General features: G+C 36.3%; 1 protein-coding gene across 5 annotated transcripts in view; it reads right to left on the reverse strand.

Moving 5' to 3' along the window:
• TNPO1 (transportin 1) overlaps nucleotides 1-24,606 on the reverse strand; it is an 83,613-nt gene that overhangs the window by 11,079 nt on the left and 47,928 nt on the right. For all 5 annotated transcript variants that reach the window (XM_084505267.1, XM_084505269.1, XM_084505268.1 and 2 more), the window contains 16 exons: nucleotides 23,725-23,806; nucleotides 22,922-23,044; nucleotides 17,002-17,120; nucleotides 15,524-15,584; nucleotides 15,224-15,392; nucleotides 12,150-12,302; nucleotides 10,910-11,135; nucleotides 8,269-8,440; nucleotides 6,708-6,794; nucleotides 5,862-5,969; nucleotides 5,484-5,642; nucleotides 5,304-5,391; nucleotides 4,379-4,477; nucleotides 4,077-4,172; nucleotides 1,163-1,238; nucleotides 263-362 (listed from right to left, as the gene is read on the reverse strand). In XM_084505267.1, coding sequence (XP_084361393.1) covers nucleotides 263-362; nucleotides 1,163-1,238; nucleotides 4,077-4,172; nucleotides 4,379-4,477; nucleotides 5,304-5,391; nucleotides 5,484-5,642; nucleotides 5,862-5,969; nucleotides 6,708-6,794; nucleotides 8,269-8,440; nucleotides 10,910-11,135; nucleotides 12,150-12,302; nucleotides 15,224-15,392; nucleotides 15,524-15,584; nucleotides 17,002-17,120; nucleotides 22,922-23,044; nucleotides 23,725-23,806 — 1,918 coding nt within the window. The remainder of the gene's footprint in view (nucleotides 1-262; nucleotides 363-1,162; nucleotides 1,239-4,076; nucleotides 4,173-4,378; nucleotides 4,478-5,303; nucleotides 5,392-5,483; nucleotides 5,643-5,861; nucleotides 5,970-6,707; nucleotides 6,795-8,268; nucleotides 8,441-10,909; nucleotides 11,136-12,149; nucleotides 12,303-15,223; nucleotides 15,393-15,523; nucleotides 15,585-17,001; nucleotides 17,121-22,921; nucleotides 23,045-23,724; nucleotides 23,807-24,606) is intronic.

The raw sequence follows: 24,606 nt of genomic DNA on the forward strand, positions 1-24,606 counted from the left end.
CCACAGATGATAATTACTGAAGTCCTGAAGTATTATCAGTGCTTATCACTGCTATGTAAACATTTTGGCCTCCATGGCTTCAAAATAAAGCCACATCATGCTCTGCAGTGAATCAACATCAAAACTTTTTAATATTCCATATTCAGCTTTCACTAAATTTCACAAGGAAAAAAAAACAAAAAAAAACATAAACCAACCAAACAACCAAACAAACAAACAAAAAAAACAACAACAACAATAAAAATCTATTCATGCATCTTACTTGGACTACTCCACTGGGGTTGACTGAGATCATGGTACATATCCCACGGAATGCTGAATCCTTTTCCTCATTGTCTCTTATGTTTCGCAGAGAGGTGCACCTAGTAAGTTGGAGAGCAAATCTTAGCTAATTTTATTACTCCTTCATTCAGTCAAGTCAGAGCTAGATGACAGTATTTGATGGAATAAGTCACACTGATACAATGACCTAAAACACTGTTTTGAACAGTTAGAAAAATAGTTGTTGCAGTGTTTACTAGCATATTCCCATTATGCATCATATCCATAATTTTTTCTACCGTTTCACTATATACAAAGTATGACTTGTATTCCATTAAATACAAAAGGAACATGTAACTGAAATATTTATAGGAACTATCATTATTAGAAGCAGAACATATAATACCATCACAGTATGAATTATGTCAGATACCACTTACAGAACAGTTATTTAACTTTTACAGCAGCAAGCAAGCTATTTATACATAACAAGTCTATAAACATATATTCCTTACAGCATTTCAAGCCTCAGACTGATTTTTTTTTTTTTTTAAATTTTTAAATAAAGTAATGCACGGTTTAAATTTTACAGTATTTGCATGCATTGTATTATCATTCTGGTGGATTTTAAAATGCTCTTTCATAATCAAGCTTTAACACAGCAAGCATGTGACAATCTTATCCCATGCATAAATTAGTCGTTAGCCACAACATAAAAAAATACATGACGGTGCTACTAAAAACTCACAAACCTGATAGGACAAGATTAGTCACATGGTTGGCAATGATTAAGGATTGAGATTTTGTAACCAACTGAAAATATATCTAAAAGTGAGATAGAAAGAAGAAAGAAAGAGAGTGAAGAAAAATGAATTAAAAAAAAAGATTGAATAATACACACCAGGGTCTTATAAACTGCTGTAGCATGGGGGCCACCTCTTGAGGACAAACGTAACCAAGACGACCAATTGTTATTGCTAAGGTAACGCAATCACGGTTATACACCACCAAACGCCAACCAAGACATGAGCAAATGAGGGGGGAGGAGAAAAAATAAAGAAAAAACAACAAATAACTCAGAAACAGAAACCAACAGAATCTGTGTATGATAATAAACATAAGATTTCACCAGTGCTGTTTATTACCACCCCCTAAATAAGAGGCAGCAACATATATGGTATACTCTCCAGGGTAAAAGAAAAATTAAAGAAGTAAATGAGAGAACACCAAAAACACAATTTAAAATCCAAAGGCTTTCTGATGTAAATAATCATTCTGCCCTCTTCCAAGTTCTCTCATACGTTAAATTTACCTACCATGCACTTGAGTTTTTAATCAAATGTGGTATTAAAAATTCCCTTAATCAAAAGGAATCAACCGTTTTCAGTTTTAGTATTAAGTACTCTTAACATTTGTTTTTTTCAGTATTTAGAATTCAAGATTTTAATACACCTGTGAGTAATGATGCATTTAGAAGTAAGGTTACATTAAATGTACTGTTGTCTACCTATAAACACTAAGTAGGTGATACAGTTCTTAAAGAGTACCAAATATATATATAATTTTTCTTCATAATCTTGTAGGGAATTTAAAGTGATTGCTAAGTCACAGCAACTAACTTTACAATGTTAATTTTTTAATCCCAATTTCTCTTTTTCACAACAGGCTTCCTCACAAAAGTCATGTAAGAATCTGATTTATGTTACAAAGGCATAGGGACACATGAAAATCAAAATCGCTTCTTGAGATGATTTGGTGGTTTGGTCTTTTTTTGAGGGTCAGACTGAATAAAATATCATTATGCAAATGTGTTTTAGTGGTGTTTGCTCAACTTACAAAAGATTAATCTTTAGAAAAAGAAGAGGGTGGGGAATAATGTATCAGGATTACTTGAAGCAAAATACATGAATAATACTAAAATCCAGCAGATTTATATGAAGCAGAGAAAGGAAACCTGTGTTCAAGGGACATACTATGCAACACTCTAATTAAACAGGCATTTGTGAACAGTTTCATGAAACATGCAATAAAGCAGATGATGCTTTCTCCAATAAAAGTTTGGTGTAGGATATAGTAGTAGTTTGAAATGTACTCATTCCATGAAAGCTGCAGCTCACTTGTTATGTACTATTCTTCCCTGATATTACTCAATTTCAGCATACAATGTCTACAATTTTCAGGAGATATAGCTTCCTAAATTTTATTTGAACTACTCGTTTCAAATGAAAATATAAGTTTTACCTCTAAGTTCTCACACCTACAGTCTGTACAAGAAATAGCAATTTCTGACAAAGCTCAAGTTTTTCCACATGTACTTATTTTTAATGCTACTACTTTTACTTAATGTAGTCATACGTTTCTATAGAAGTGTTCTCATAGATCATTACACAGCAACTTAACACAGAAAACAGTAATATTTTTGCACATACCAGTGGCATGCAGCACAATATCCCACAACAAACTTATAATAAGTACACCACACTCAACATTTATTTGCAGTTACGCATCCACATTTAAAGTAACTATTAAGAGAATAAAGAAAATGTCAGTGTTTGGATGCTTCCAAAAATTCTCTAAGAGTGACAGAAGCAAAAATTTAAGTATTGGATGCCTATCAGTTACAGGTATTACACATCCATCAGTGCAGAGAAAGGGGGACCAGGGGTTGGGTGAGAAGGAATATACTGCTACACTATTCCATGGTCTATTTCAAAACAACTAGGTATATGCTCAAAAATTATTTCAAAATGTTACCTATAATATGCTAGACAACTAGATAGTTTTCCTTCACGTTCACCTTCCATACTAAATTAGGGTTGGTGGGAGGGAGGGAGGTAAACTGCAGTTTTTACAGTTAGAGAATACTGAAGGAAAATACATTGAGAATCTCTCTCCAATTTACCTCATGCTTCACATCACATGAATTTGCATCATTTTCAATTGTGTCATGTTATAATGACTAAACAATCATTTTCTTACAGGATAATTAGTTTTCAAACATGAAAAAAGATGAAAAGATTCTCAATTAGTAAATGAGAAACCTATCAAATTGTTAACAAATTTCTACTGAAGTATGGAAGGTGCTCTTCATACCAGAACGTGCCCTCTATAAATGCAAAAGAAACAAGCCTCAGAAATTCTTGTTCAGTTTGGTGACTGTTCCAATTTGGAAGGCAAAGCTGTTGGCCAGAACACACGTGCCAATTTTAGATTTTTTTTTTTTTTTAAATTGTGACCAGGTATTAGAAATTGTACAAGATTTCTTTTATGTTGGTGGTAAAAGTGCCATCACAGATCTAGATCTTTGTGATCTCACGATTCAATAAAAGTACTTTTAAAAAAAGTACTTTTTTGAAAATTCAAAAAAATCTTTGTTATACATATGCCAATTGTATTTGTTTTAAACACTAGAGATATATACGCATGTCTTCATATGTATGTACTGTGTGTATATATTTAAATCACAGTAAAGTCTTTAGTGTCACCTATTAAATATGACAAACATATGCAGTAAATAAAATTGGAAGAATATTTCAAAATCAAACAGATGACAAATAAATATAGTAACTCTTAAAGAGGTGAACTTTCCAGAATCTAGATATATGATAGATGGTTTGCTGCAAGGCTGAGACTTGTAAGAGCTTCTGCAAAATAGAGTAAAAGCCAAATACATATCAATATAATCAGTTCTGGTGTGTTTCCTCTATGCAATTTTAAGAACTAAACAAACAAACAAACAAACCAAAAAAAAAAAACAACAAAAAAAAACCAAAACTGTAATTCCCTTCACCACAAATGGTTGAGTTTCTGGGTACCTGTGTTCTCTAACAACGTCTTTGGTGTGTTGGGTCTGTTAATTATTTCTACAAGCTGGTGCAACACCATCGGAATATAAGGCTGCATCTCTATACCTGAAATAGTCAAATACAAACATTCAGAAGAAAATGAACGTTAATATATAATCTATATATATTTGACACATTTAATTTACAGTCAAGGACAAGGTTCCCAAAATAAAATTTAAGTTTTAACATGAAAGAATCATTAAAAATAAACAAAACAAAAACAGGCAAACAATGCTACATATGCAAAGATCCAAACTAAAAAAAAATCTTACCCATCTGGATGGAGATTTCCCCAATTGCCCAGGTGGCATTGTTACACACAGAAATGAATTCAGGGTTTAGGTTGGTTCCCAAGATGGGCATGAAATCAGCTAGAAAGAACAACATTTTTAAAGAAATCTCATCACACAACACAATCATCTTGTCCCAGAACTATAATACTACAGAAAAATAACATTCAAAAATAAAATAAAAATAATATGAGCCTACTTAAATACTTGGAAAGTGTAATGCATGAATTAATAAGAGCTGTATTTCTGCTACACATTGGATTAACATGGATTTTGGAACCTAAGTAGATCAATGTAAATCTTTTCAAACTATGATTCTAAAATGCTTCTAATAGGCTTTACATTTTATGCAACTCTGTAAAACTTTTTTCATCCCTTCCTTTAGCTGGGTAAGAGGGCAGAAGACAAAAACAACCCAACAAGTACTTGTAGTTTAATAACATTGTTGAATAGTCCTTGAATCTCTTGGATAGCTATGCATATAGCTGTGTTAACAAAAAAATGCTTAGAAGTCAGTCACATCTATAGAAATTCCCATTTCTATAATTCTAATGTAACTACAGATTCTAATAAAAAATATGAAAGCTACTAATTCAGTGATTTATCAAATATATCAATTGTTCTAATTAAAGTTTATTTATTTTTCTGTATTCTTGCAGAACAAGCAGCTTTTACATTACAAAAAAATCAAGCACCAAAATGAACTTCTACCCTGTCTACAAAAGAACACATCTTTTAAACACATAGTTTGAAGGAGAAAAGACTACAGCCCCTTGCTGATAAAAGGAAAATGAAAACTTACACCACCATAACAAGGCAAGCCACAAAAAAAGGAACTTAATAACAGATAAATGAGTTTCTTATCAGTTTGTAAACAAGCTAACTTTAATATGCAAAAGAAACATACCGATGCAAGGCTTAACATGCTGAAAACATGCCTTTGTCAGATCACCTAACAATGCAAAAGAACTCTGCCGTACCTCAGGCATTTTATCCTAAAGAGGAAAAGAAAAAAAGACATTAATTCTAGAAGTGTTTTTGATTCTCTTAAAGAAAATACTTAGATTAAACAGGTTTCTCATCTCACCTGCATGCATTGGTACATTAGTGTCAGGATATTGCTGCGGGCCACTAGCTGTTCAATGTTGCCTCCCAGTCCTTCAGCTAAACCACTAAGTAAATCAAGAGCCACAATCATGAAGTCTTTATCTGGAGCCTCATATTGGTCTGGTTGAGCATTGTGCAACTGCCACAAATAAATATGCATTTTCAGAATGAGTATTACATTTTCTCAAGAGTATGCATAAAAATAAAAGTAAGGTTTATTTAGACATTAATGACTGCAGCTTCATTTAGACATTCTATGGTTAAACTACAGATTTCCCTGCCAGTCAGAACTTTACATAATTCATACGTTGTTTTAATGAGATATTCTGAAAACATTGGAATAGCAACAGAAAAATACCATGGCTTGTGCAAGGGTCTTCTGCACCAGATTTACACAACGCTGGTACACAGGTTCACAGTATGGAAGAAAGCCAGATTGCAAGGCAGTAGCAACTGACGACAGGCACTGAAATGTCAAAAAAAGAGAAAGAAGTTACAAACTTTCCTCACCTCCCCCAAGAGCCTTTTACTTGGGAGAGGTAAATTAACACATTAGTATTTAAAGCATATCCAATGCAACTGATTAAGTAAACACAACCTAGAAAGGCAGTATCTATTAGCTGACCCAAAGCAACTGTCAGCTAACTGCTACACTCTCAAACACAACAGCTGACAGAATTTCTCAGAAGCAGTATCTTCCCTCTTGTTAATTTTTAAGTATATACAAAGACATACAGCACTTACACTAAGCTTCAATATCTTGATTGTGTACAAGCCTTAACACTACCTAACATTATTTCATTTTCTATGAGTGTTTTCCTGCTTCACACCTGGAAAGTAGAGAGAACAGACAACACGGTTTGATTTATACCTTCAGGTTGTCTAAAAGTAGTTTTAATGGAGGTATAAAAATAAAGTGAGAAGACAAAAATAAAAAGGGGTATTTTTTTTTTTTTAAAAAAAAAAGAATCCCAAAGAAAACACTCAAGAGTGGCAGAAAATAATCTAAGCTTTGTACTAAATATAATGACATTTCTTCAGTCACAAGATTTTCTTTCTACAATCAGAATATTTTATCTATAATAGAAAATTCCTTATGCCATCAGATTTTGCAGTCTCACTTCCTAGTAGCAGCTTCTTTAAAAACTAAAACACTTTCTTCATAGAAGTAGTTGATAGATGATAGTCAAATTTTAACATTTACCTCTAATAAAGGGAAGAGATCTTTATCTTCATCCTTCAACATGTTCCACTTCTGGATTAATGGAGGCATAAGCATCTGAATATATTCCTGTTCAGGATGAAAATGCATCAGTTGCTGAAGCAGTTCATTGCATACTAATTTATTTCAAGGCCAGAAAAGTGATATATCAAGATCCACTTTATTTTTTTTCAGCAGAAAAAAAAAATGATTTGCTGTAAACCACTCTTTGTTGTAACACGTAGAAGCAGTTTAATATTAGAGTTTATAATTTATATTTTAAGATCATTTCAGTGAAGCATGTAAATACATTTGGAAAGTGAATCTTTTCTTCCAGGGCTGTTTTCAGCATAGCAACTGTCAATAGCTGCTTAGGTTTTTACACATCTATATGATTACCACAGAACCTACGAAATACTTTACTTTTTAAACTAGCAATGCAGTCTGCCACCTGCTTTTCTCAACCAATTGACATTGCCCTCATGTTACAAACCCAGTCACCCCATATACCTCAAACTCTTCCTCATGCAGCTAACCATCTATAAATAAAGTTGTTTTTTTTTTTTTTTTTTTTTTTAAATCTATCTATTAGGACAATCTTGCCCATTCTGAAACAAGCTGCTGCATCTTCACTGCCACTACTCAGTCATAAGGACATTGAGAAGGCATCCCTATTAGTGATGCTGCTCCCAGAAGGTATCCAAAAAGCCAGCTAATGCTGTGTCTAAAACTGCAATATTCTAAGTGACTGAAGAAAGTGTCAGCATCACCAGGAGTTCCCATTTAGCTTCCTCTAGGTGCTGTCAAATGTCAAATTGGCCAAGGCCAGAAGGAGGTTAAAAAAGAGGTCCTTAGATGGTATGGGATTTTGGATTGTAAGTAAAACACAATTACAAGAACCCAAGTTGATTTATTCTACTCTGTCTATGTCATGTGAAGTACTATAGAGAAAAACAGAATTTAAATATGCTTAAGAAAATGCATACAACATGTGAAATATGCACATTCTATTAACAAATGTACACTAAACACCCCCTACAGTTTTTGCGTTATCTGTGCTTTGGCTAAAGAATTTGGTGTTTATATATACATGTATATATTGCATGTCTGTTCTACTCTCAAGGAATTTCTAGTGGCAATATACTTCACTACATAGGAAAAAGATGACACACACAGCAGCTTAGCTAAACTGAAAGTAGTTACAAAAAAAGATTGGTCAGAAGAAATCAGCACACATTCCACCAATTCCTCTGAAGTCCCACTTAATATTTATATTGACATGCATGTCTCCCCTAAGCTGAAAAAATCTGAAAATGAAGTACAAAGGCATGACAAGAAGCACATTTCACAAGCCAATACACAGAACCTTTTATTCAAAATCATGAATACCTACATTGTGGTCAAATTACATACACTATGTATTCTACATGTAAATACTCAGTATCACTGAAACCTACACAGAAAATTTAGCATTTCTTTTTCTTAACATGTAAGGCATGCTACAAAAAACAATGAACCAACAATTTTTCAGTAAGTGTGTTTACAGAACATAAGGTATACTCACTGGTTTATTTAGATGATGACCTACAGAATCCGCTAGAGTTCCTATGGCATCATAAAGAATGAGCAGGTTTTTGTGCTGGTATTTACTAAATGCGAAGACCAAAGTGTCAAGTATATACGCAAGATAAGGAACAAGCTCTGTACAAGCCTCCTCTTCTAGAGTAGCAAAGGCACTGAGAAAGAAAACAAACCAAGAAAGCATACAGGTCAGGCCAGAGGTAACCTCAATCTATTTTGATTGAACACATAAGGGTTTAGGTCTCGCATTATGACGAATAAAATTCAAAAATATTCATGTAAAAACTGTTACATACACACAGGAAGCCCCTTCTGCACCCCCCAAGCATTACTGTATAGAAGTTATAATGTATTAACTAAAATTGTAGAAACCATAAAATTGTTTATTTCTGCTAAAACCAGCCCATTATATTTAATACATGCTGCAGTTGCACCCAGAAGCCCCAGTGCTGTTGTACCAGTACAACACCAACATCAGCCTGTACTTGCATCAGCTCGCTCACTGCATAGAAAAACAGGTACAGAATGACAAAGAAAACAAAATCAAACATGAGATGAATGACTTTAGCCACCCTCACTCAAAGCACACATCACAGCATCACTGAACCTTCTCAGCTCAAATTGTCAAGTGTGTGTGAACAATGGCATTAAAAAAAGCAGGACATGCTGCTTCAAGAAAACAATAAAAGGGAAAAAAAAAAAAAAGATACTAGCCTAGCTTGTGCCAACAAGATTATTAGCAGCCTGCCCCAGCTCTAAAAGAAGGCATGTATCACATTATGAAGTGAACAATTCCCTACTGGCCTGTTGCCAAATAGAGAAATGCCTTTTCTTAACAGAATACAACTGTGAACAGTTTAAGTGGCTAGCATCATTACTTTTTAAATAAGTTATTACATTATTCTGAAGTATTATTTCAGAAAGGCATAGACTGTGAGCAGGAAAATGTGTTTCAATAAAATCTTTTTGGGCACCCTCAGCTATAGGAACAGTTTCTTAATATCACAGCAATGGAAATCAGACAGCTGCAATGATGTGTAAGTCAGTGATGAAAACATATAGTATCCTGTGAGCAATTTGAAATATAGCAGACAATGATCTGTGCAGCTCTCCCCTGCATGGGTACGGTTTTTAGCTCCTCTCCAAGAAAAATCATTGTATCGCTATTTGTAAAGCTACTAAGTACATTTTGACCCCTAACAACTCTACATTTTCCTTAAAGTGGAACATCCCGGACTATTTTTAGCTGCAACAATATTTTTATGAGTCATTGCTGTAGAGAGAGCATTTCAAAAGTATGCTACAAATCTGAGTGAACTTAAAAAAAATAAATTAGGTGTTCCATTATTTTTTAGTATTTCCATTTAATCTCTACCAACAGTAGAGATACTTTTCTCTTTTAATAGTTCCACCACCTATTGTGCATACTCCGTAAGCACTCGATGAGGGTTTTCCAACAATCGCAACACAGCTATGTTTAACTGTACGCATATTTCAGCCATGTTTTGGACAAGGAAAGCATGGACAGAAATCAGTTTTGCTGGTTTTGATTATTGTTTTAAACAGAATTTGTAAACACATAATTCCTTGGATCTGCAAATTTGTGAAGTGAGAACTCAGATCACCATGCTCCTGTTCATTCTGGAAGGAACAGAAAGCTATTACTAAGAAAAGAGGGGCAAACATAAGCAGAAGTTAAAGCTGAAGAAATTTGCTAGCCAATTGTTTGAAAAAGTTTAGAGACAAAAAAGATACAGTGCTTAAATATGCAAAAACAGTGCATTTCATTAAATTACTTGATTCTGATCTTAGGCAAGAACACATTTACCCCTTTAGTGCAAAGCTTAGCACGAGAACACTGACCTCTGCCTTGAGACACTACTGAAATTTGAAAAGTAACAATTTTTTCAGGCATTAAGTGTGCAATCAGATGCAGATCTAATTCAGCTTTATGAAGAAACCTTCTTGGCAGTCTGCTGTGTCCTGCCCTGTACAAACTGACATGCAAAGCTTTATTTGTTGAACTTCCTGCAAAAGAGGTATACCTATTCCCATTCCATTATCATTCCATCCATTAATGGAAACATTAATTTTATTTTGTTCATAAAATACCAGCAGACAGGTGGGAGAAGGGAATCCTATCTCTCAGGATTTCCTTGCAAGAAAAAAAGGAATATCCATTGCAATAATAATGGTAACCCAAACGTTTTGGTAATACTGGGTTAAGTATAAACAACATTATGATAGGATAGTTTTCTATTTTCATCCGTGTTGACCTTATTCATAATCATATAAAAGCCTGTTAATGAAACTCCAAATGTTTAATTTCAACATGTGTCACAAGATGGTTTCTTTTACTGCAATGTACTATTTAGTTTGATGATTCATATACTCTGATATCAAACTGGACAAGAGAAATACAAATTAACTTTTAAAATCTTATTAGAACTGTGAGTAATTTGTGTTTGTTCCACACAAAGCTGCACCTACTCCAGCCTGAAAGAAATAAAAACAACATCAAGTGCTAAAAATGGAGTCATGCATTCATCAATAAAAGCATTAACATGACTTCCAATGAAAAAGCAGTGTCACAGACAGTGCTTTTTGGTTAAGCTTTGGCTCACCTGCAGGCAGCTTCTTGTACTCTCTTGTTGCTATCCAGGATACGCTTTAGCAACTCAGTCATTAATGGCTTCAAGTATGTGTCTGGGGGTTGACTAACTACCCAGTGTGCATAGCGACTCAGAGTCCAGCATGTAATGGAACGCACAAGAGCCTTTTTGTCGGAGAGGCACTGAATAAGGTGAGGGATCAGCTCAGGAAGATATGGAATCATACCCTGCATGCAGCCTGCAAAATAAAAATATAGCTATTGCAGTACCAGAATTAACAAAGAATCCTATTTCCTAAAAGGGACATCTTTTCATTCTCTATCGCATAATAATACATTTTAATATACAAAGCAAGTCTACTTAGTTTATGTTAAGTCCCAGAAAGAAACATTACCATGAACAATTAAACCTCCCCAGTGAAATTTCTATTTAACTGCACTTCTATTTCAGTGCTTCCCCCATCTCCAGAAATTCTGCTTTGTTAGGTAAAGAAGGAACACACAAATAAAATGAGTTTATGAGGCTTCAAGGTCCTAAATCAGTCTGCTGACAGTGACCAAAGCAACAAGTAGAGAAAGATTTGGCCTTGATAACAGATCATCACATCCTTAAAAAGGATTACTTCAGAATTTCAATTTTCTTCATGTTTTCTCCTAATATCACACAAACACTGACCAGCAATAAAAGCTGATCTTTCAAGTCAGCAAGGGCAGTAATTTACTAAGATTTACCAGAGGTACTACCTTTTACTTTGCTTGACTTGAAATCAAAACCAACAAAAAAAATCCTTAGCAACAAAGAAAAAATATATACACTAGTCACTGTGGGGGAAAAGAAAAAAAAAAAAAAGATAAACCAGGCAGACATGGACCCAAAAGTATTCAATCTGCAAAAAGGACAGAGAAGATGGAAGTCTGGACAAAAGGCTAAGCCTTTAAGTACAAAGAAATGTAAGTTATTTTATTTGTTGTATTTAAACCAGAGAATTATCCAAAAAAAGTAGCTCAAAGAGAGCTAAGGAATGAATAAAAGTAATAATCTAAGTAAGTTAGTCTCCCAAACATGCATTAATTTGAAAATGAAAACTTTAAGAAATAACTACAGCCACCAAATAATAGATGTAGAAATTAATCACTGAAACCAAGATCAGTGGAAGACACATACTTGTTTGCACAGGTAAATATAAATAATCACAGACCTGCTTTAGAATCAGTCAAAAGTTTGGCAACCTGATATGCACTATTTGCCTTACCTTCAGCAATTGCTCCAAGAACAAGGATACCAGATTCTTTAACTACCCATTCAGGATGGAAGAGCAATTCCTTCAAAAGAGGCAAGATGTGTGGCAGAAGTTCATCACGAAATACATTGGCCAGGACATCTAGAGCAGCAGCAGAACATTTTCCTGAAGGAAATTAATAGCGTTAATCCCAGTTGCAGTTAGGCAGTATAATTCTCATTTTAACTTTCAGCTACCAGTGGGGTTTCAGGGCATTAGAAAGGACACCTCTATTTTGTTCCAGTCACTGATCCACTTTGCTCTGGTGTAAAGGTACAGCTCCTAAAAATCCAGTTTTGCAGCTCTTAAATACCAACTACAAATACATGCTCTGCAGATATTAACTAGCTGACAGGAACCATGCCATTCTATTGCAACACTCTATACACTACGTAATTCCAGGATGGCGTAACACCAAGGAAGAGAAAAGGTCTGTGATATGAATGTAACATACTTGAGAAACTAAGGAGAAATGGCCTAAAAACAAACAAATAAAAATCAGTGTTTGATTCAAACAAATTCAGCCATGATCCATGTCTCAAAGAAAAATCATTGGCCTACAGACTGAAAGGAATTTCAGGCCCATGCTCTGAATGTATACCACACTCGTATTTTTTGATGCACTAAACAGGAACAACTTGAAATTAGTTTGAAAGTTTTAACCCTACATTTGTAGAAATAAAAGCTCATAAAAGAAAAATCAGGAACACCTTCAAAGCACAATTCAGAAATCCTTACTCTATTTTTCTGCTGTAGTGTCGTCATGCCTAGAAAAATAACACTATGGCTGTTTTATGAAGAATGTGTGCATTACAGAACTTATGCTGTACTGTTTTGCTTATTATGATCTCAGTTCCTTCTTAATCTGTCAGAAAGGTTCTAACTGGAATATACTAGACAAGTATTAGGCAAAACATACATACCATATCTAACATGCAAAAATCCTAAGCTAGACCTAAACTGCTACTGGGCCCAGATAGGATACAAGTTTCAGCTGGGAGGTAGCAACTACTGAAACAGATAAAACCTTCTGCTCTGCTCTTACATGAGGTCAAAATATTAGCATGAAACAAAGAAGAACCTTCAAGTTAGAGAAGATTTCAAGTGAAAATCAATACTAAACAGCACAAACTCCCAAAGATGAGCACTTGCACCTATCAGCTAAGACTGTTTCAGCTTTCTACTAGAGAAAAAAGGACTGCTCCTATGATTAATTAACAGGTATCATTAGTAAGCAATACTGCTAATAGCCAGGTTGCACTGATGATTCCTCTGTTTGAATACAAAGTCAAATATAGAACACTGGTAAGGAATAGGGGACACAATTCTGAACTTCAGATAACCCAAATTCTCTCAAAGTCCAGGTGACATATTTCAGTCACAGTTCCCCAGCTGTTCTGTTCTTCCTCTTTCAGGCCACCACTCCTGGTCAGCTTTAGCTTCCTCACCGTCTTAACTAAACGTCTTACCACAAAGTATTCTGTCAATTTCAGCTACGCTTTTCATAGCTGAAGAATAACAGAAAATATGTATTTAATACTGAAATCTCTACACACAACAGTGACAAGAACACCAGGAGTCTAGAACTATGTATTTTTTAAGATACTTTACAAAAATAAGCCGCTTATGTCAATATTTTCTTCATAATTCTAAAAAATTTGGTTAAGTCTCAATTTTTTATTTTGATCCCTAAGCTTCAAGGTACACTCATCTGTTATAAAAACTCAGGACTTTTTAAGAAAAAATGTTTATGTGGATGTGTCTCAATAATGAAAAAGTGGCTCATTAAGGAAAAAAAAGGTCTAATTTATATATCTCATTATACAGCAAGAAGAACAAAACTGGGAAAGAATAGGTTAGGGTGTATAGCTTGAGAAGTTTTTGAACCCAATCTGAGACAGCCAACAAAATCAGGTATTTTATTCCTATACCTTCTGAGAAGTTGATTGGAGTAGTTCAAAATCATGTTATGAAGTTGTCAAAAAAAAAATCTACAGTGTGATTTCCTATTTATATAAGTAAATCTATTTGTAGACTGTCCAGATTCAAAAAGAATACATGTTTTAATCAAACCAATCCACGCCAAGAAACATAAGTTTCTAATGGTACCAAGAAATTATACTTCCTCATTTTGTTATCCAACATCTTCTGGATCATAACCGAGAAATCAGCTCTTGGATTCTTCTTCTTGGATTCACCTTTTAAGGTGGTGAGCAGCAGAACCAAGAAAACGACAAGAGTGGCAGCTACAGATTTATCTCATGTGGAAGCAGACAGAAGACAAATCCTTGCCTGTTCCAGAATGAGGCTACTTTTAAAAAGTATATTTAAGCCTCATTTGACAGAATTCTGCTTGCTATGAACGAACTAACAAATTATACACATATACACGCACATGTATATATGTTAAAAAATACGTAATTTGTGGCATTGCCTTTCCTTACCATATGACCAATTGGCTTAAAGATCCTACGACATACACATGCACAGACCACCAGAACAGTCATTTCCTCACAGCTATCTGCTCTCTTTGTAATTCTGGTGCTCTGCTCTGCTCAGAAGCAAGTTTCTCACATGTAAAAAGAAACACTGGTAACAGCTGTCAGTAGTAGCACGTTCAAATGGAGGAGGGAGGGGAGAACCACAAATACCAGTTTTGGAGTGGAGACTGAACTAAAAGAAAGCATTATTAAGCTTCTCCCAGTTATGATATCTACATTTTTTTTAAGCTAAATAGGTGATCCATGATTTGCATTTTGTAGAATTAAAGTCCAAAGCATCTATTAAACTGTACAGGTTTATAGCCCCATGTGCCATATTCACAACTAAAAATAAGCTTACTGATAATCTAAATATCATCTAAAAGAGCTACCCCAGGAAAAAAAAAAAAATTACAACATCCCTCCTGTCCAAACCACAGGAATTTTTTTTCCTGTTCTGAAGTAAAGCCTCTGTATTTCTATACACAAAGTCTTCTTTTTACTGTGGTTCTGGTATTATGCAAGTAACTGTATTTTAAAAACATTTTACACATCACTTTGACGTACTTAAATTCCAGTCAGAAATAGTATCATCATCATCAAGTTCATCATCGTCATCATCATCATCTTCAATACCATCCTCTTCATGTTGCTGAGCCACAGTCCGTGAACGATGAAAACGAGGTCTAATGTCCTGTTCACTATCTGGAATAGCTTCATCTTCTTCAACATCCCCCTGTCATCAAGATGTTTTCATTAGTGCCATTATACTATTCAAGGAATTTAGGAATGTAGTGTGTATCATTCCAATTAACAGCTCAGAAACTAACCAGATATTCCTACAGAATAAAAGAAATTGGTGCTCACCTTCAGCAAAATAATATCTATCTCTGAATATTTCATACCATTCACCAGCACAGGTATCAACCTACAAAGAAGTATTGATACATGTCAAAATAACACATATTAAGAATGAAAAATTTCACTTAGTAAGGCCACAATTTTGTTTGTAATCCTTCCTCCCCAACAAAAAATCCGCAAAAAACAACAGCCTGATAACAAAAGCTAGGACAAATACAATACAAAGACAAATAGCATTTCATGATGCTAATCAGTACTTGTAATCTGAAATAGTGTTATTTTAAAATAACAGTCTTTTTAACTAGCGGTAGCCAGATGGCACAACTGAGTTTTACCTTTCTGTCATAAGATGAAACTTATTCTGAAGCACCTTTCACAAATTAAATCTAAAACTTTTCAGCAAGTACTTGATAAACAAGTACTAAGTTGGCTCTCACCAACAGCACATGAGCATTTATTTACTCGTGTCTGAAGTCCCTACCTGACTATTCCTAGAAGATACAAGTCTAACTGCATTAAGTTCTCCTAACATATGTGAAACCATGTATTACAAGACCAATCAAGCTATTAATGAAATCATCATGGACTGAGCCAGCACTAGTGACAGACTGAATCCATGTAAATTCTACAACTGAGAAGTATTCTTGTTCAGTGTTTTAATCTTATGTCTCTCCAATTGCTTATGAAAGTAAGTTTCACTGAACTTTGTATATTTTAATTGCTTCACATCTAAAATGACAATTTCTACTGAAAAGAATGCATGTCTTCTCTCCACATCTTGTCTGGAAAAACAGACAGAACTACCATAGTACTTTCAAAAACTTTCCATGGGTGCATTAAGTGAAGATTTTTTTTTTTTTTTTTTTAATGTGAACACTAAAGATTTTGTTAATTATCACAGAACACTTTACTTTAAAATTAATCAGGAAAAAAGTTACAATCAATGTTATGGACATGTAGACATTTAAGTCTCAGATGTGGATATTCATTCCCTTCCAGCCTAAGTGTAAGTGATGGTGTAATTTTATCAATTTCTTTATAAAGACAATCATTGGCATGACTATACACACAGAAGGATTGCACTGTGACCCCCAGATTAGCAGTTGTCTAGGCTACTTGTTTGTGTATACCATGATACACCAGATATTAGACAATGTCACGTGGAAATGTTTGTTTCAGCTTAAATGCATTAACAGTGCATCTTAGCGTCCATCTGATGTTTAGCAGACAACTTTATAGTGACCACAGTACACAGATGCACCAAAGTGACAGATTGCATCTAAAACTAGCTGCGTCTGAAACATACAATTCTCTTCAATGAACTCTGTGACACAAACATTTTTACTCCGCACAATAACTAAGCTAGGGAAAAATTCTTCTAAGCATGCTGTAGGATAGGTACAGTCTTTATAAGAGTCAAGGAAGAGTCAATTGAAGTTTCAAGATGACTATTTCAAAAACAAGTTGTAAATACTTATACTTACTTAGTAAGATGCCGACATAAGACATCCTTACAAATGGGTTGTTCAGCCAAAGTCAGCCAAAACTCACAAGCCTCCAAAGCAACATTTTCATCATGGTCCTGGGTCCTTAGAAGCATGTACTTCACCATACAGAAAGAAATTACTTGTATTAGTTCTAAGTGACAAGAAGAAGCTACTAATATTGCAAACTGTGTTCACAAAAACCGAGTATGTCACCACAGTAATATTGTTTCTTTGTGGGGAGGGGAAGAGAGTTAAAAGACTACATAAGGCTAGAGAATTTGAGAATAAACTCAGAATAAAATGAGACTTCTTTCTTAATCCTAGATGATATACACTCTATATTTCTTTATAGCTTAAGAAAGAACATTGAGAGAACAAGTCCTCTGGAGAACAAGTCCTACGAGGAGCGGCTGAGGGAGCTGGGCTTGTTCAGCCTGGAGAAGAGGAGGCTCAGGGGCGACCTTATTGCTCTCTACACGTACCTTAAAGGAGGCTGTAGCGAGGTGGGGGTTGGTCTGTTCTCCCACGTGCCTGGTGACAGGACGAGGGGGAATGGGCTTAAGTTGAGCCAGGGGAGTTTTAGGTTAGATGTTAGGAAGAACTTCTTCACTGAAAGGGTTGTGAGGCATTGGAACAGGCTGCCCAGGGAAGTGGTGGAGTCACCATCCCTGGAAGTCTTCAAAAGACGTTTAGATGTAGAGCTTAGGGATATGGTTTAGTGGGGACTGTTAGCGTTAGGTCAGAGGTTGGACTCGATGACCTTGAGGTCTCTTCCAACCTAGAAATTCTGTGATTCTGTGATTATTACCAAGAAACTATGGACAGAGACTAAAGATAATAAAAAACAGTTTCCTTTGATTTTTTTTAACTGACCCCTCTTCACTTTTGAATAGAGTACAACTATACACTTTAAAATAACTTTTAATCCCAGTGCCATAACAAGCTTCCAAAAATTGATTATGAGACAATTTAAATAAGTAGAAACCCTAATAGGAAAAGAAAAAAAAAAAACTCACATTTTTCAAGCCTGAATAGTAATTCATAGATTACCAAATCTGTAAATCTTGCTATGAACCTTTAATCCCCCTTAAATAAAAAATAATCAAATACCTGCATAACTAGAAAATGTAAGTATACCATTGCTGCATCAGCTTCTTACAGACAGCTGCCAGAACAACGAAGGGAAGATGCACGCAACAACCAAAATAGTAATTTTTGTGCTCCTCCATGCTGGCATTGAGGCAAGTTTTGTTTAACATTTTTATTAATGATCTTGATGAGATGATCGAGTGTACCCTCTGATGACACCATGTTAGGCATGAGTATCGATCTGCTTGCATGTAGGAAGGCTCTGCAGCGGGATCTGGATAGGCTGGATCAATGGACCACACCCAAATGTAGGGCATTCAACAGGGCTAAATGCGGGGTGCTATAGTTGGGTCATAACAACCTCATGCAGGAGTCTAAGCTTGAGGAAGAGCAGGTGAAAAGTCTCCTGGCAGAAAAGGTCCTTGGGGTGCTGGCTGACAGCCCTCTGAACATGAGCCAACAGTGTGGCCAGGTGCCAAGAAAACCAACAGCATCCTGGCTTACATAAGAAACAGCGGGTCCAGCAGGGCCAGGGAAGCAATTGTCCGTCTGAACTTCGCTCTGGTGAGGCTGCACCTTGAGCACTGTGTTCAGTTTGGGCGCCTCACTACAAACAAGACACTGAGGTACTGGAACGTGTTCAGAGAAGAGCAACATGGCTGGTGAAGGAACTAGAAAACAAGACACATAAGGCATGGCTGAAGGAACTGGGGTTGTTTAGCCTGGAGAAGAGGAGGCTGACAGGAGACCACATTGCCCTCTGTAACTACATTAAGGAAGTTGTAGCAAGTTGGGCACCAGCCTCTTTTCTCAGGTGGAAAGTGACAGGACACAAGGCAATGGCCTCAGGTTGCACTAGGAAAGGTTTAGATTGACTATCAGGAAGGATTTCTTCATGGAAAGACAGGTTAAACATTGGAACAGGCCGCCCGGGGCAGTGGTGGAGTTCCTCCTCCTTAGAGGTATTTAAGAGTGGTATGTGTGGATGTGGTGTTTTGGGACATGTTTTAGTCGTGGCCTTGGTAGCTTTTAGGTGGATGGTTGGAATTGATGATCTTGAAGTTCTTTTCCAGCCTAAATGATTCTGTAACTCTACTAATTTTAGAAGCCTCACAGAAACTCTTGCAGCTACCTCTCCTCATACATGAATTTAAAACAAGCAAAAGAAATCCTTCAGTTACTTCCGAATACCATTTTCTCCCCCCTCAATACAGAAAACTCTTTTTTATCCTTATGCATTTCAAGGATGCAAGATTTTCCATGGACACACCCCTTTCTACAGAATTAAACAAAACTGCAAGCTTTTTCTAAGGGTTCGCTATTGTGACTAAGAACTAACAGAAATACCACTCTGTTCTGAGTTATTGTCAAATTATAGCTTGGAAAAGATGAAAAAACCCTACTACTACAAGAAAGGATTCATTAGTGCAACTGAAATTTGCACTAATTTAGGATTTTCCACTAGAGACCTTAAAAATCTGCTATTTTGTTCCATTCAGTCATTTGTCAAGAAAATGAAAAAAGTAACAAGTAGTAATCTGTTTGAAGGCACTCCTCACACTGCCATTTCACCTTTAAGTATACATTATATATATATATATATATATTCTAGCATGCTGCTTACATGTATATGTAAATATTGTAACATGCTGCTTAAAGTTAAATAATTGTTGATTAAAAAAGCTACTTACACACTCAGTGGTATAAGGTAACTATATACACAGTCTAGAAATCATAGTAAGAACAGTGATTCTAGTAACAAAGCAAAATGTGGGAAGGGTAACTGAAGATTTTGTTTAATATTACCATGCTAAATTTCAACAAGTACTTTTAACGATAAGCTATAAAATTCTGACTTTAGGCAATGGAAATTGTTGCTTCATAACTGCAAATTACAAAACAGTGCAGGAAGATTATTCAATACAGTTCTGTGTACTTCATAACGTAAACAGCATTATGACAATCTTGTTAAGCCAAACCATCAAGAAAAGAATGGCAGAATACAAAAAGCGTTAAGAGCACATCCTTTGAGAAGTAACAGATGCATCTTTATCTGAAGAAAGCAACAGGATGCACATCTTATGACTTATGACAAGCTGAGTTTCTGTATTATCACTTCATATCATCCATACACTATTCATTCATCACAAGCAATCTCATTATGTATTGTATGATAAAAAAAATCAGGATTTCTACTGATAGAGAACTTATGATCCACATGTTTGGATAAATATTGGCTGTGAACATCAAAGTGTATTCTAATCATGGAAAACTGTTAGGTCTACTCTTGATATATCCTGTAACCAAGTTTTCAGACAAAAACAAAAAATGAAAAACCAAAACCCATGCATCTGCTTCTGCTCACCTCTAAGCACACATTCAGAAAGCCCACTGAAACACACACTCAGCTATTCCTTTATGCTTCAGTAATTTGGTATGCAAGTTATTACTAAACTTGTCAGCCTTAAAAGCACAATACTGCATAAGATGACGTGTCTTTGGATCATTAACATTCTTAATCATTTTAAAATTGCTTCTGCATTAGCATGAAAAACAGCACATGGATACATGTTTTATCTTTTTTTTAAGACTCCCTGGACTTACTCAGAGTAGCCACCATCAGCAGCTTGGAGGTAGTCAAGCTTCAGAGGGCAAACACTACTCAATTAAATACTAAACAGTAGTCACAGTTTGGGGCGTATCAAGATGCAAACAGAACTGTGGAAATCAGTAACTATACATGGTAGTCTCAACACTGAAAAAAGTCTAGACTTCATTATAGAACAGAAATTCATGACAACTGCCTTTTGCAGAGAGGAATCTGTTAAGATTTCCCAATAACAAAATATGAAGTATAATGAGAATACAATCTTTGAACTTCTGGTCGGTGACACTATTGCTACCTGCAAAGGCCTGAATCTTTAGAGGGTGAAGAGCAAGACAATATTGCTCTCATCACCACATCTTTATTGTCAAAAAAAAAATAAAAATCTAAAGAGCCAATAATCTTTGCTTGTCCTATACTACAAGAGAACACATCTTGTACTGGTGATGTGGAATTCCAGATAACAAACCAAATGACTAGACACCACACCAAGGCTGTCACCTGCTTCACTAATCCCTAGTGGAAGCTGGTGTCCAAGAAAAAAAAATTCCATGTTGTCTGGACCTAGCCCTGTTGGAATATGACACTGGGTTGTGAATCACTGTTCACATGAAATCTGGCTGACTGACCTTAGCTATATTTTAAGTCTGGCAAGCAGCATATGTGAAGGCTACCTGGAAACTGCCGATATTTCCCGGAAATGTGGAAATTACTCAATTCAAACAGCTGAGAGGGGGAGCGGATGGGAAGAAGCTTACTAGTGCAGACTTGCTTGCCAGTTGACTAATCTAGAATGGTAACGGAACTATCAAACAGCATTAACTTCTACAACCAAATGCAATGGGAGGCAACTTTGTTAGCAGCCCAAATAGCATCTCAGCTACACAGCAAAACATGCCTTATCCCATGATCAACACATGCAGACAAAAGAGTGACAGCTTCAATGTGTAAACTGTGGCAATATCAGTACTAAAACTAAGATTTGCAGCGTGATCTTGTAACATCAGTTGTTCCTGATGAGCAGACAGAACCTCTTGTGTTCCATTTTCTTTCCATTGCCTCTGGTCCTGTCACTGGGCATCACTAGAAAGAGCCTGGCTCTTGTCTCTTTTGCACCTTTCCTTCAGAAATTTATACACGTTGAAGACATTCCCACTGAGCTTTCTCTTCCCTAGGCTGAACAGTCCCACATTTCTCAGCCTTCCCTCTTAAGTGAAGGGACTGCAGCACCTCTCCATCTCTGCGGCCTTTTGCTAGACTCTCTCAAGTATGTCCATGTCTCTCTTGTGCCTGAGGAGCCGAGAATGGGACACAGCACTTGAGGTGCAGCCTAATTGGTGCTGAGCAGAGGGGAAAGCTCACCTCCCTTGACCTGCTGAAAATAATTTTGGCTAATGCAGCTAAGAATACTGTTAGGCTTCATATCGGCAAGTGCACATTACTAGTTCATGTTCAAATCAGAGTAGACCAGGACTTCCAGGTCTTTTTCTGCAGAGCTACTTTCCCAGCTGGGTGGCCCCCAGCACATACTTGTGCATGGAGTTCTTCCTCCTCAGGTGCAGGACTTGTCACTTCTCCTTTATGAACTTCATGAGGTTCCTGCCAGCCTACCTCTTTAGCCTGCAGAAGTCCTTCTGTATGGCACCATGGCCCTACTGTGAGTCAGCCACTTCCCCCAGTCCTGTGTCATCAACAACTTTACTGAGGGTGCACTCTACCCCACTGTCTAGATCATTAATGAAGATGTTAGACAGGACTGGGCCCAGTATTGATGCCCCAGGTACCCCTCTCGTTACTGGACTCTGAGTAGACTTTGCACCACTGACCATTAACCTATGGGTCCAGCCTTTCAGCCTGCTTTTGATCCACCTCACTGTATGCTCAACCAGCCCATACTTCAACAGCTTGGCTATGAGGATCTTATGTTGGGACAGTTTCAAAGGCCTTACTGAAGTCCAGGAAGACTATCTACTGCTGCCTCATCCATCACATTGGTCATTTCACTATACAAGTTCATCAGGCTGGTAAAGCATGAATTGCCCTTGGAGAATCCATGCTGACTATCCTGGTGATTTTCTTGTCCTTCACAGGCCTGGAAATAGTTTCCAGGATTATCTGTTTTATCACCTCCCCAGTGAAAAGCATTCCCTGGAAATGCTTTCTATTTGTTATTTCTGCAACCCCAAATTGTTTTCATCATGCAGTGAAGGAAATGAGACTCACCTCAACTATACTAATCATATGAGGAAGAAGGCGATCCATTCGAACTTCCAGCAACATTACCAGAGCGCGGCAAACATTTTTGCGTACTTCAGGCTCCTCATCAGTAGCCAGCGCAAAAAGATTCTGTTGGAAATTAATACCAGTTAAAGTCTTAATTTGCCTAGTTCATGTTGCATTTAAATTTATATTAATAGCAAACTAAAGTAGCCAAATATGCAATTCTGTTACCTTTCCCACGCCTCAGAATACCCTGTTACTTCTTAGAGATACTTGCTTTTAGCAAATAGCATTTTCAGATTCTCAGTGTGCATAGTACACATGACGAAAACACTTGGCAATATTAGACCCTGGCACAAGAACATTATTCCCTGGCTTTTTAATTTTTCCATAAACACAAATGAATTTTTAAAGCAATGCTTCTGTATGTAACAGCAGCAAATGAAATACTACAGATAACCTAAAGCACCACCCTTCTTGCTCATGTTCAATAGTCGTCTTAAAAAGACACTCATCACTCAGACAGATTAAATGACATGATGATCCCTGTACTGAGCTCTCTCCATCACAGTTAAGTAACAGACTTGTCTCATTACTTTTTATACCTTTATGCAAAAAAAGTAATGCAAAAAAAAAATCCTCTAATTATGAAAAGGAAACACCTTTAAAACTACTACTTTTTATATCAGAAACTAAGAACAGTAAGCCAGAGGTAAGTGGCAGTTGTAAAACATTATTCAAAGCTCTTGAAAGAACAGGCATTCAATTTGACTTAATCCCCCCCACCACCAAGAATGCATACCCACCTCAATAAAAGAATCTATGTGCATCATAAGAGCTTGCGTTCTGCTGATGATAAATTGATTGACGCATGCAACAGCGTGAGATCTAGAACAATCAAAATTTACGTTTTTGTGATTTAAAACCTTTTTCGAAACCATACGTAGGCATCAAAAAAAATCAGAATCAAATCACATTGACCAAAGATCACCTAGAAGCAAGACTGAAAAAAATCTGTTCATCTACAGTATTACCAAGGAAAACTAAGTACCACCTTATACTCCAATACACCTAATAAATATGTAAAAATCAGAATGTAAAGTAAATAAAAACCAGAGCAGGATGACTATGTCTGGCACACTTGTTCCTAGCAGCATGGAAGGATGTTCTTTCTGAGCGTATTATGATTATTGATCTCCTCCACTACCAACAATTACATAAAAGTCAACATGGTGAAATTTTAATATGCCCTTCTTCACTTTTAAGTATCATTTATTTTTTTTTCCTGATGAGCAGATAAAACCTCCTGTGTTCCAGTTTCTGTCCATTACCTTTTGTTGTGTCACTGGGCACCACTAGAAAGAGCCTGGTTCTGTCTTCTTTGCACTTTCTCTTCACGTATTTAGACACACTGGTGATATTCCCACTGAGCCTTCTCTTCCCTAGGCTAAACAGACCCAGATCTCTCAGCATTTCCTCACGGGAGAGGTGCTCTAGCCCCTTTACTATCTTTGTGGTCCTTTGCTGTCTCTTTCCAGTATGTGAGCATCTCTCTTGTATCTGATCTGTGATAACACAGATCAAACCCACAGCTGGGCACAGTACTTGAGCTGTGGCCTCACCAGTGAGGAGTAGAGGGAAAGGCTCACCTCCCTTGACCTGATGGTGATACTTTGGCTAATGCAGCT

This window comes from Aythya ferina (assembly GCF_964211825.1).
Source record: "Aythya ferina genome assembly, chromosome: Z".
Lineage (NCBI taxonomy): Eukaryota > Metazoa > Chordata > Aves > Anseriformes > Anatidae > Aythya > Aythya ferina.